This window comes from Drosophila elegans, unplaced genomic scaffold (assembly GCF_018152505.1).
Source record: "Drosophila elegans isolate 14027-0461.03 unplaced genomic scaffold, ASM1815250v1 contig_684, whole genome shotgun sequence".
NCBI lineage: Eukaryota > Metazoa > Arthropoda > Insecta > Diptera > Drosophilidae > Drosophila > Drosophila elegans.
Window position 1 is genome coordinate 1,259,629 of NW_024546041.1, and position 12,310 is coordinate 1,271,938.

Consider the following 12,310-nt stretch of genomic DNA (forward strand, 5'->3'; position numbering starts at 1 on the left):
GTTTATACCCTTACAGAGGGTATTATAATTTCAGTCAGAAGTTTCCAACTCAGTGAAGAAGACATGACAATGTAAAAATCATATATATATTATTTGTACGTAAATAAAAAAAATATTAATTCACAAAATAAGGGTTTCTGTATTATTTCTATGCTTATGCAGAAGAGTGTGATCGTAACGCAGTGAAGGAGACATTTCCGACTTTATAAAATGTCGTTTTCGAAGAATTATTATTATACCCGTTGGTCGTTGACAAGTAAAATGCGGCGTTTCCGACCCCATAAAGTATATATATTCTTGATCAACATCAGTAGGAAAGACGATATAGCCATGACCATCTGTTCGTCCGTCCGTCGGTCCATCTTTCCGTCCATCTGTCCGTCCACCTGTCCGCCCGTCAGTCCGTTCGTCCCTCCGTCTGTCCGTCCGTCTGTCCGTCCGTTTGTCCGTCCGTCCGTCCCTCCGTCTGTCCGTCCGTCTGTCCGTCCGTTTGTCCGTCCGTCCGTCCCTCCGTCTGTCCGTCCGTCCATCTGTCCGTCCGTCTGTTCGTCCGTCCGTCTGTTCGTCCGTCCGTCTGTCCGTCAATTTGTCCGTCAACTAGTATCTCAGTTTTAAAGCTATCTGGATGAAACTTTCCCAAAAGTTTTTTTTGTATTGCAGGTAGTATATAAGCCGGAACGAGCCCAATCGGACGATAACTCCCATAAGAACAACCGGAAAAAAAAAGCAAAAAAATAATTATTATTTCGCTGTTTCTTTCTTTTTTTTCAGTTATTCGAGATAAAGTCATGGTTTATTTTTTCGGAATTATGTTTAAAGTTGAAATGACGATTATATAATATAGCTCCAATGGAAACAATTGGAATGTTAAAAAAATCAAAATTTATATACTTTAAAGAATATTTTTTTTTGCATTAGCTGCAAGGGTGTACAAACTTTGGCTTTTCGAAGTTTGCTTCCTTTCCTGTTTTATATCATATTATACATTTTTATCGTATTACATTTTTTGTTGATTTTTTTCAGGTACAATCTGCAATGCGTCCACTGCTCTTAAAAGTTCTAAAGTCTTTTAATATGGCACAAAGTTGCGGTTTAGTACTAGTTCACAGCCCGACGAAAAAGCTATATGAGAGCTATATGCTATAGTCGTTCGATCCGGCTCGTTCCGACTTATATCCTACCTGCAATAAAAATACAACTGTTGGGAAAGTTTCCTGCAGATAGCTTTAAAAATGACTATTTTGCGTAGAAACGGAAGGACAGAAGAACAGACGGACGGACAGACGGACATGGCTAGAGCCACTCTCCTAGTGATGCTGACAAGAATATATATATACATTATAGGGTGTGACGACCCACCGTCACAATTATATAAACTTCAACTTTCACATTAAAGCTTAAAAAGAACATTCCAAATACTGCCCTTTTATTATTCAAACGCGCTCCCAAAGCCAACAGCACCCGGTCACATTTATTAGACGAAGTTATCGATTGCCGATAATCCCGATTACCCAAAGCGGAATTATCATCATCGTCCGATCTGGTCACACTAAGCAGCGCCTATATAAGCGGAGACACAGCTCCAGACCAGTCACTTGCGTTCCGACGACTCTCGAGGAAACAACAGCTAGGAGGAATACCCGGGTAAGTGTTCTGGTAGTTAGTCTTGGTAGTGGTGGTGGATCCGTAAGAGTTCGATTTGAATTCGGCTCTACGACCTGGTGAGGATCACAGACGCCCGGCGTGGTTTAGGAATACGCACCCAGGCCCGGTCGAGACCGTTGAGCCCGGCACGGTTTTCGTTTCTTCGGCCCATCTCAGTGAGTTCCTCCCAGAAGTCACGTTTCCGGCTTCCGACCCGGAAACGATACGGAATAAAACGGCAGATCGAAACTAACGATGCCCGGCAGCTCGAAACTAACGATGTCCCAAATCCCACTAGAAATTCCAAGTAGTTCCTTCCTCTAAAACGACCCAGAACACTACGAGCCCGACGTACTCGAACGACGAGACACGACGACGACAAGCAGTGCACAATCGGCCCTTCCGAAGCGCCGACACCAAGCAGTGCACCGAGCCACAACGCATCGTCGACACCAAGCAGTGCTTAATCGGCCCTCCCGAAGCGTCAACACCAATCAGTACACTCAGCCATCACACATCTGCAACGCCAAGCAGTTCCTCAAACCATTGCGCAGTGCCAGCTTCCGTAGCGCCGATCCCGCACACAAAGCAGTGCGATACTCAACGATCTGCGATATACTCGGCCCTTCCGCAGCGTCGATATCAACAAGCAGTACCACATTCGGCCCTTCAGCAGCGCCGACGCCACTTATCAAGAAGTATCACGTTCGATATAATTATAGTTAGAAAACGTAGTCTTAATCAATCGTACTATTAAAATATAACCATACTCTGTAGCGTTCGATTTGTGTTATTCTTTGGAGAAAGGGATGTAAACCGATCAAAAGAGGAAATAAATTTCTGTCTCGAACACACGGCCACGGCGAGCTATACCGCCTCCCAAAACGGGGTCGTTACAAGGGTCGGAAACGTCTCCTTCACTGCGTTACAAGCCTCTGACCAAAATTATAATACCCTCTATATTTAGATTTGCATAGTTTCATGTTAATAGCTTTTTTAATTAAAAATTTCACATAAAAATATAAAAAAGGAGATATTTTCCCAGCTATTAACAATTGTGACGTCCGATCGGCACGCTCTTTTACCCTGAATAAGGTATTCATAAACAAAGAAGGAAAGCAAACTTCGGCAAAAGTTCATATACCCTTCTGGCTGTTTCAATACCGTTTGCCATTTTCACAGTCGTCCTAAGACATATGTACGCAGATCAAGTTTTAAAAGCGCACCGATCGGACGTCTATATCCTAAAGCTCCCATAACGACAAACGGATATAACTTGCAAGAATTGAATTTATTTTGCGCAGTGTGCTTTTACACTGCTATAGGCATCTTTCCAAATCGTATTTTTACACCCTTGCAGAGGGTATTATAATTTCAGCCAGAAGTTTGCAACGCAGTGAAGGAGACATTTCCGACCCTATAACGTATATATATTCTTGATCAGCATCACTAGACGAGTCGATCTAGACTATACGTATATCATATAGGTCCCATAAGAACAATCGGGAAAAAAAAAAATTATAACTTTGCTGATTTTTTATTTTTTTTTAGTTCTCCGACATATAGTAATAGTTCAATATTTTAGAATTACGGTTTAAATGTCGTCAAAATCGGACGACTATATCATATAGCTTCCATAAAAGTAATAAAAAACATATAAAATAACTATCTAATAATTTATCTGCAAATCATAATAGATTCAATGTTTTTAATCATATACGAAAGTAAATCATAATTTTAATGTTTTCAAAAATGTTTAATTCTTGCAATAGCTGCAAGAGTATATGAACTAGGGCTTACCGAAGTTTGCTTTCTTTCTTGATTTGACATCATATCGACAATTTTTAATTTGCAAACAATTTCCCCGCCTTCTGATACAGCCTTGAAAACCCTCATTGACACGGCCACAGCCTTGTATGACTCCTTGCTCTCTATTGGGGAGGATAGACGGATTACTAATGCTATTTTAATACATATGGTAATGAGCAAGGTCGATGCAGGAACTAAAAGAAAATTGGAAGAACAGTTAGATTATACTTCGCTTCCACTTTGGAGCGAATGTGACGCGTCCCTCAAAAGCGATACCAACATATGGTAACGGAAGAGGCTTCCAAGCCCAAAACTGTTCAGCAGACCCAATCTAACCCTAAGAAAAATGGAAATATAAGTTTTTCGTTTGTCGCTGCCAGGAACGACCCTGTTCAATGCGTGTATTGCAACTCAGTTGAACATCAGATTGGAAACTGCGCTTCCTTCGCAGCGCTAACAGTTCAGCAAATATTCGATTTCGCTAAAAGAGCACCCTTATGCATTAACTGCTTAAGAAAGGGTCACACGGTCAAAAAATGCAAATCAAACAGATGTAGAGTGTGAAATTCCTCACATCACACGTTAATACATATATATTCCCCAAACACAAATCTCGCGTTGACACCCCCTTCTCAGCCCACGCTCATGCAGGAGACTCCATCCATTCTTGCAACTGCTGTTGTGAGCGTTCAAACCAAAAGTGGTCAGTTCGTATTAGCTCGAGCGTTGCTCGACTCTGGTTCACAAATAAATTTTGTGACCGATGAGCTCGCCCAGAGGCTCAAAATTACAAGACAGGACGTGTGCATGTGCTTGCGAGGCATTGGTGGAACTAATGCCCAAGCCACAAAAAAAACACGGTTGTGAAGTCGCGAGTAGGGAACAGTTGTCGTCCGATTTTTGGATCATGAAAAATATTTCTGGTTACCATCCGGGTGAAGCGGTCACCACCAGCGGGTGGAGGGTACTTCAAGCCCCAAAAAATAGATATGCTTATCGGCGTTGGTACATTCTTTGAACTTTTATCTATTGGCCAGATAAAGCAGGGGCCTGAATCCCCATCTTACAAAAAACAGTTCTCGGCTAAATAGTGTCAGGAGATGTGCCTCTGAAAATAATGTAAACGCTGAAAAAATGGTACATCTCACTTGCCAGGAGGAAGCGTTGGAGTCAATTGACACAACCCTGCAGAAATTTTGGTCTTGGGAGCACTTGCCGCCCAAGACTAAAGTCCATACTCCTGAGCAACAACTCTGTCAACAACACTTTGAGAAAAATACTTAAAGATTGTCGTCCAGTAAATTTTCTGTTCGTTTGCCGTTCAAATCTAGCCCAAATACTCTTGGTTCGTCATACGAAGTTGCGAAACTTAGATTTTTCTCGCTAGAAAGGAAATTGTCGAAGCTGACCGAAACTTCCAGCTCATAGTATGGAGACGAGATCCTTCCGAGTCCCTGAAAATCTTTAAGTTAAACCGGTTACAAATGGAATTTCGCCAGCACCCTTCTTAGCGATTCGGTGTTTAATGCGACTATGAACAATTACACAAACAACTCATCCAAAAGCCGCAAAGGTTATTCAGAATGATTTTTATGTTGACGATTTGTTGACTACAGCCGGATGCGTTGAGGACCTGCAAAGTCTTCGAGACGAAGTTTCTCAGGTCTTGCAAAAGGCAGGTTTTAAATTGGCAAAGTAGTTTTCAAACTGCCCAGAGTTATCCGCATCTGATAGCGCTGTAATGCCACTTATGGCAGACTCCGACTTTTCGACCCACTTCGCTTCTTGTGGCCTTTGGACACAGAGGCAAAGATGTTGTTGCAGGAACTCTGGGATCAAAAGTTAGATACGAGTCGCTACCGATGCGCTTGCTAACATCGTGGAAAGCTTTTAAAGTATCGCTTCTGCGGCTACCGAAAATTAAGGTCTCGGGTATCGTCCACCCAGATTCGCAATATCCTTCTCTAATACATGGTTTCGCTGACGCTTTCATGCGACCGTATGGAGCGTGCATCTACGTTCGTACTCAAACTGCTAAAGGTTTAAAAATGTTCTTATTGACCGCCTAGTCGAAAGTAGCTCCCCTCAAGAGCCTAGCCTTGTGCTGAGCGCAGCTCACTTCTCTAAATTGTCCCATTGAGAATATTTTCTTGTGTGATTATAATACCCTCTACAAGGGTATAAAACTATTAAACACATCATTTTATTACTTAATCTCGAAACTAGCGAACATATTAAAGATTTGTAATAAACTTAGAATTTGTACATCGGAAACGGAATGTTTAAGAGCCTACTACATTGGTCCTGTAATCCATAAAATGATGATTTTAAAATTATGAAAACTTTTTTTATGTACTTCAAGTAGGTATCAACAATTTGTATTGTTTTTGAGTTTTGATTTTAACTTTAATTCTTAAAAGTAACCTGTATCACCCCACTGTGAGATGTAATCTTTAAAAGGGAAACGAAAGACGAAATTAACGATATTGCAACACGTTAGCTGTTGTTGTTGTTGTTGTTGTTGTTGTAAAGACCAAACCCGTGTAAAGGTTAAGGGAATTATAAACTTACCTATCGTAAATAAACGTGGTTCTAAAGTTGTACAAAATGTGTTGCCATCCATTAATCCTATTTGTGCATTTGCGGGCTGGTGCCTTAACAAATGCTTTTTCGGAGGTATTATGTCAGCGAGGACATCCTTATGTGGATCCATAACTTCGGAAACGGTTTTTGATTGCAGGGTTCCAATGTGTTTTAATAATGCCATAGATTCTTCTCTGACGATTGCGTTGGGACTTGTTATGTGTCGCACTAACTCGTGAATAACTTCATAAGATGCTTTGGATTGCAAATCATTTAAATCTGCATTTTTATAACATTCACTTATAGGGCTTAAGCAAATTTCCAACATAGTTTTCATATAGTTTTTTGTAATATCGATAGCGCCATTAGAAACATCTCCTTCTAGGTCCATTAGTACAAACATAAATGCTTTTAAAAAATTAAAGAGATTTTGAAAAAGAGCACGCAGAGACATATGTTTACATAAAAACTGAATTGCTTGACAACCCCCCACTTTTGAATACCAGGGGCGGTCATAGCATAGGGATATCATTTTTTCAGCTAAATACTGGATAATAGGTAATCTGCACGCTCTTTCTTTATTACCCATAATATTTGTTGCAGTGTCAAGAATAATACCCATGCATGCTATTCCTGGTTTACATAATTCCTTTTCTTCATGACCCATGCAAGAGGCTAAAGCATCAATTAATACCAAAGGATCAACTCCATTCGCAGTTTGATACACTTTCTGTGGAAAAGGTCCCGCCTGTTGTGCTATAGCTACCATAGTATAATGTCTAACAACGGCGGCCATTACTGGACACACAGAATCACGCAAATCCTTTGTTGCTGAAGCAACTAACATTCCTATTAGGGCTGTTTGATGCGTTCCTCGTACAGTTTCATTCTCGATTTTATGTTGAAGCGTAGACGAATTTATAATATTACTTTCAACAAAATCCACATGAGTAAAAAGTTTTAGCAATATATGTTTTTCATCATCCAAACTTATGAACGCAGCTAGAAAGCATCGGATTATTTCCCAGCTTTGTCGTCTATAAAACTGTTCAGTAGAGTTTGATCCCAAGGCTCTGAGAGCTGATTCAATCGCCTCATCGACAGGAAAATCTATCGGGGTCTCATACTCTTGAAAATATGTTACAATTGATATGGTTGGCTTTTCAGTTTTCTGATAAGATAAAATTTGCGGCTCCACCATCATTTTTCGATTTCCACCTCCAAATTTTCCAAGAACGCGAAACGCAACTAATGCGGCATTGTCCTGATTTCTTAAGGTTTTCCACAAAGCTTGCATCAATGCTGCTCTCACTGGTTGTATGTGATCATATAAAAAGTCAGGCTGCAAGTTATCAACGCATAGTTCCAATGTTCGCAAGCCCTAAAAATAAAACATCATTATTAATTTAAAAGCAAAATTTTTCAGTTTGCTGCAAGTTGTTGCTACTTTATCCAGTATAGAACCAAAGGAAAAAATATAGTGCACAAGTCCTTTGATTCTTTGTCTATGAGGTCAATGAAAACTAATTGTTAGAAAAAAAACGAAGTTGTCATTTTTCCTATCCTATCACAGCTATGTGTTATGTATATTATATATTAATAAATTATAAATATTAAAATCGAATTTTCGTTAAGAACCGAAATGGCTATATTTTGGAGTGTATGCGTTTCTGATTAATAAGTTTTAATTGTTTATTTTTTTCCGCATCTTACAATGGCAGCTGTGTGGAAGATTCGTCCGATCCATACCTTTTTTGGTCCCGACAGTATGCATCGGGAATGTTGGTCCGAAACGCCTTAATACTACCCAAAGCTAATCAATTTTAGCTGGCTTAGAAGCAGCAATTGCCGTCTTAAGGTCCGACCACGGATCCCACAGGATTAACGTCAGGCGACTGCGCTGGTCACTTCAAATCGTTGACAAAGTTTTTTCTGAACCATTCCTAAGCTTTCCTGCTGGATTACACATATGAGCCTGATTTCCTACTCTCGAAACGGTAGCATAATATTTTACAAAATATGCACGTAGACGTGCTGATACATGATGATTTTAATCCAATATATTGGGCCTACTTTATAGTAGGAAAAGCAAATCCATACCACTAACTACATCCTTCATGATTAATGGTTTTCTTGGTTTTCTGAGTCATGTATTCTACGTTCTTTGGACGTCTGTTTTGTTCCGTCGCATTTATTTTTAGCTTCTTTTAAAGCGCTGTAGCAAGCTTGAAAGGATCTTTTTTGCTTTCACGACTTAAATAAAAAAAATAATATACGGAAAGGAAATTGAAAAACATTTCAACTTTTCCGTATTGGGGAAATACTTAGCAGTATAAAAGAGGAAATAACGCTTTAGTCGAATTTGCCGACTATTAGATGACTCAGATAACAATATTCAATATAAAAGCTAGAGATTTGAGATTTGAAACGCAAACAAGTCTCTAAGTTATCTGAATGAAACTTTCCCAAAAGTATTCTTTTTATTGCAGCCACAACCACTTTTCAGTCGAGCTGGTCTGGTAGAACTTTAAAGAAAAACGAAGGGCACCTGATCTACAAGTTGCAGTACCTTCTGCACCGAAGAATCACCGCCGCACAAACGGAAGTGCTATGCACAAACTGCCACACAGGGTTTTACTGCATCCTAAGGTCAGTCTGTGTAGCTTGAAGAGACTGCCACAACTCCAAACCTTGTCCTGCCAACAAAAAAAAACTCTCTTATGAAAATGTGAAAGCGTGTGGAGAAAACCACATATCAAACTATCGTGTCTACAAGAATCAAACGAATCGTTTTCATCGTGAAACACCGGCACGTTTCCAGGCAACAAAAAAAGTCCACTTTATATCTCAAACCACACCTGAAGTTTTCTTCGGCAGAGCAGCCAGACCAAAATCGCAACATCAGTTTGCAACAAAGTATGATGGACCATACGCAAAATCAAAACATATTGATACAGATGCTTGCATCTCAGCAGTCCAAATTAACCATGTCTTGACTACGAATATCTCTGTGGAATGCCAAAATTATAGCTTTGCTGTTTTTTAATTTTTTTTTTTGTAGTTCTACGACATATAGTAATGGTTAAATATTTCAGAATTACATTTTAAGTTTCATCAAAATCGGACGACTATATAATATAGCTCCCATAGAAACAATCGAAAAAAAAAATTCAAAAAAAATTATTACTTTGCTGTTTTTTAATTTTTTTTAGTTCTTCGACATATAGTAATGGTTAAATATTTTATACAAACGGTTTAAATTTCATCAATATCGGACGACTATATCATATAGCTCCCATAGAAATAATATAAATATAACGGAGAAGGAGTGTTTTCATGGTCTGCCATTTCGATTGCGCAGTAAGTCCCGATCGCGCCAAGAGCCCAATTCAAACTGACCACCCTTCAAATACCAGAGCTCATCTTCTTGCAACTTCTTGCTCTCTGGTTCTCTCTCTCTCTCTCTTGGGCGACCGGGCCTCACTCGACGACTACGCCACTCTAAAAGAGATCTGGCAATGCCGTCGCGCTACGAGTAGAGTAGGAATTCCTAGAATCCATGTTTTACCAGGAACCAGCGGCTTATGCCAAGCGACAACCAAATCGGAGCGCCAAATAACTTTAGCGTTCATCGGATTCAAATATTTCTGAGAACTGCGACACGGCCTTCCTGACCTGCACACGTCCTCGTGTATGCGTGGTCATGACCCATTAAGCTTTACAACAAGCAGTATTCCTTTCAATTTTTTTTATTGACATTAGCTTCTAATCCAAATCATTCAATTATTTCATAAACATACAACCAATAACAGCGTTTCTTGTTATATCTCAACAATATTCATTTTCACAATTTCTCTTTATTTCCAATTGGACACCAACTCGTCCTCCTGACTCCCGCCACGTATCCACACAGGATCATGGTGCAGTCGTATACACATATACTCCCGCCACGCATTCACACAGAATCGTGGTGCAGTCTCACACAATTGTTCTTGCCAAGCATCCTCGTAGGATTTACACATACGCTCCCGCCAAGCATCCCCATAGGATCATGGTGCAGCCGTATACACATACATATGCTCCCGCCACGCATTCACACAGAATCGTGGTGCAGCCGTATACACATTTGACATTCGGAGCTATTTATTTTCATCAATCGAACGATCAAATTCTTCATCTATTTCTGCAAGTATTTGCGTATCAGGTAGAGACCGTAAATGTTCGTGTGCATATTTATACTGCCGTTTACTAGTTAACGACTTTAGTTTATATCTGTCTCCCTCCAAAACTTCAATAATTTCAAATGGCCCCTTAAATTTAGGATCTAGCTTCGTTTGATTTCTCTCTTCATTTTTAATCAAAACATAGTCACCAACCTGGTGATTTACAATCTTTGCTTTGTTTTTATCAAATCTCTTTTTATCGTAATTGGCGTTCCGATCAATGTTTTCTTTGGCTTGCGCTCTAATTTTGTCCCTATCTATTACCACCTCTTCTTCTGTAATAGGCAACAAACCGAATGGCCTTCCTTCCCTGCCGATCATTAATTCCAAAGGACTTACTTTGGTGACACGGTTAATCGTACTATTAATAGCTAACTGAACTTCTAATAGCGCATCTTGCCAGGAGCGCTGGCTTGTTTCGACTGCTGTAAGCATACTTTTAAGCGTACTCATTTCGCGTTCAACTTGCCCGTTAGATCTGCTGGCGCCGGTGGCAATCAAATGTAGGTTAATTTTCTGGGAAGAGCAAAACTCGCGGAATCCGGAACTGGTAAAAGATCTACCCTGATCGGCAATCACACGCATTGGCAAACCAAACAACGAGACAACAGATTTCATTGCTCTCACACAGTTTTCCGTATCTAAACTCAAAGTGTGATACAAATATACGAACTTAGTAAAGGCGTCTATAATAACAATGACATACTCTTTTTGGTCATTCTTGCCACTCAATTTCCCTGTAATATCGATATGCAGAGTATGCCAAGGTATATCTATTTTTGGAATCGGATGGAGTTCTGCCTGCACTTTACCTTTAGAGCCTTTTGATATTTTGCATGTAATGCAATTTTCTACGAAACGCCTAACATATTTTGACATGTGGGCAAACCAATAGTGCGCATAAACTTTATCTAATGTCTTCTCCCAACCCAAGTGCATTACAGCTTCGTGTACGTGGTTTATTACAGCCCATCTGTAAGCTCTGGGTATTACGGGCAGACAGCGTGTTCTTCCGTTGCGTTGGATTTTTCGATGAAGCATACCTTTTCTCAACTCATAAGTTTTTAGTAAATATTCCTCTAATTCGTCGTTACGTAGCTTTTCGATTATTTCAGAAACTTCTGGATCGCGCTGTTGTTCGGCGAGTAGCCAGTTGTCGGAGACCTCGGTTAAATTTATGCGCTTCTCGACTACCTTTTCTAATTGGGAGTCCTTTTGGACGGGTAGAGGATTCCGAGACAGAAAATCAGCATGAGCCATTCTCTCCCCTTTCCTATATTCAATGCGAAACTGAAAAGCCTGTAAGTACCCCCACCACCGGTGTACCCTCGGCGTCAATGTGGTCTTGGAACGACTAGCCCTTAATGAATCGCAATCCGTAAAAATCACAAATTCGAGACCCTGCAAATAATGCCTGAAATGTTTAACGGCGTTCACCACTGCGAGAGTTTCTAACTCGTAAGAATGGTATTTGGACTCGACTGGAGTTGTGCATTTACTAAAATACTCGATTACATACGGCTTTTTATCTATTCGGTGCATCAAAATGGCACCATAACCAACCATACTTGCATCTGTATGCAACTCGACAGGGTGTTTGGGATCGAAGATGGTCAATACTGGAGAACTTGTCAAAATTTCTATTATTTTCTGTCTAAGTTGTTCATGTTCGTCTTTCCATGTAAGTTCCTTGCATTTTTGAGAAGTTAGTAGAAATAATGGTTTTAATAACTCTGAAAATTTTGGCACAAACTGCCGGAAGTAGGAAGCCAATCCTATGAATTGTCTTAACTGAGGTACCGTCTGAGGAGGTGGTAGTTCCACAAGTGCTTTTATTTTACGACCATTTGGTCGTATTTCTCCCGCACTAACTTCATACCCTAGGTAATTTATTTTCTGTGTGAGGAATGTACACTTGTTTATGTTAAATGAGAAACCGGCTTCCATTAAAATTTTAAGGACTTCATTTAATCTTTCCATTGCCTGAACTTTCGTTTCTGCAACTATCAAAACGTCGTCAATATTAACAATAACATAGGTATGGGCTAATG

The 12,310-nt window shown here is 40.0% G+C and overlaps 1 protein-coding gene across 6 annotated transcripts in view; it reads right to left on the minus strand.

The window, feature by feature from the left end:
* The window catches only part of LOC108134646 (transcription-associated protein 1), a 325,375-nt gene that overhangs the window by 249,067 nt on the left and 63,998 nt on the right, over positions 1 to 12,310 (minus strand). For 5 of the 6 annotated variants that reach the window (XM_041710011.1, XM_041710010.1, XM_041710012.1 and 2 more), the window contains exon 7: positions 6,025 to 7,417. The exons of the other annotated variant lie outside the window; for it this stretch is intronic. In XM_041710011.1, coding sequence (XP_041565945.1) covers positions 6,025 to 7,417 — 1,393 coding nt within the window. The remainder of the gene's footprint in view (positions 1 to 6,024; positions 7,418 to 12,310) is intronic. 6 annotated transcript variants of the gene reach the window in all.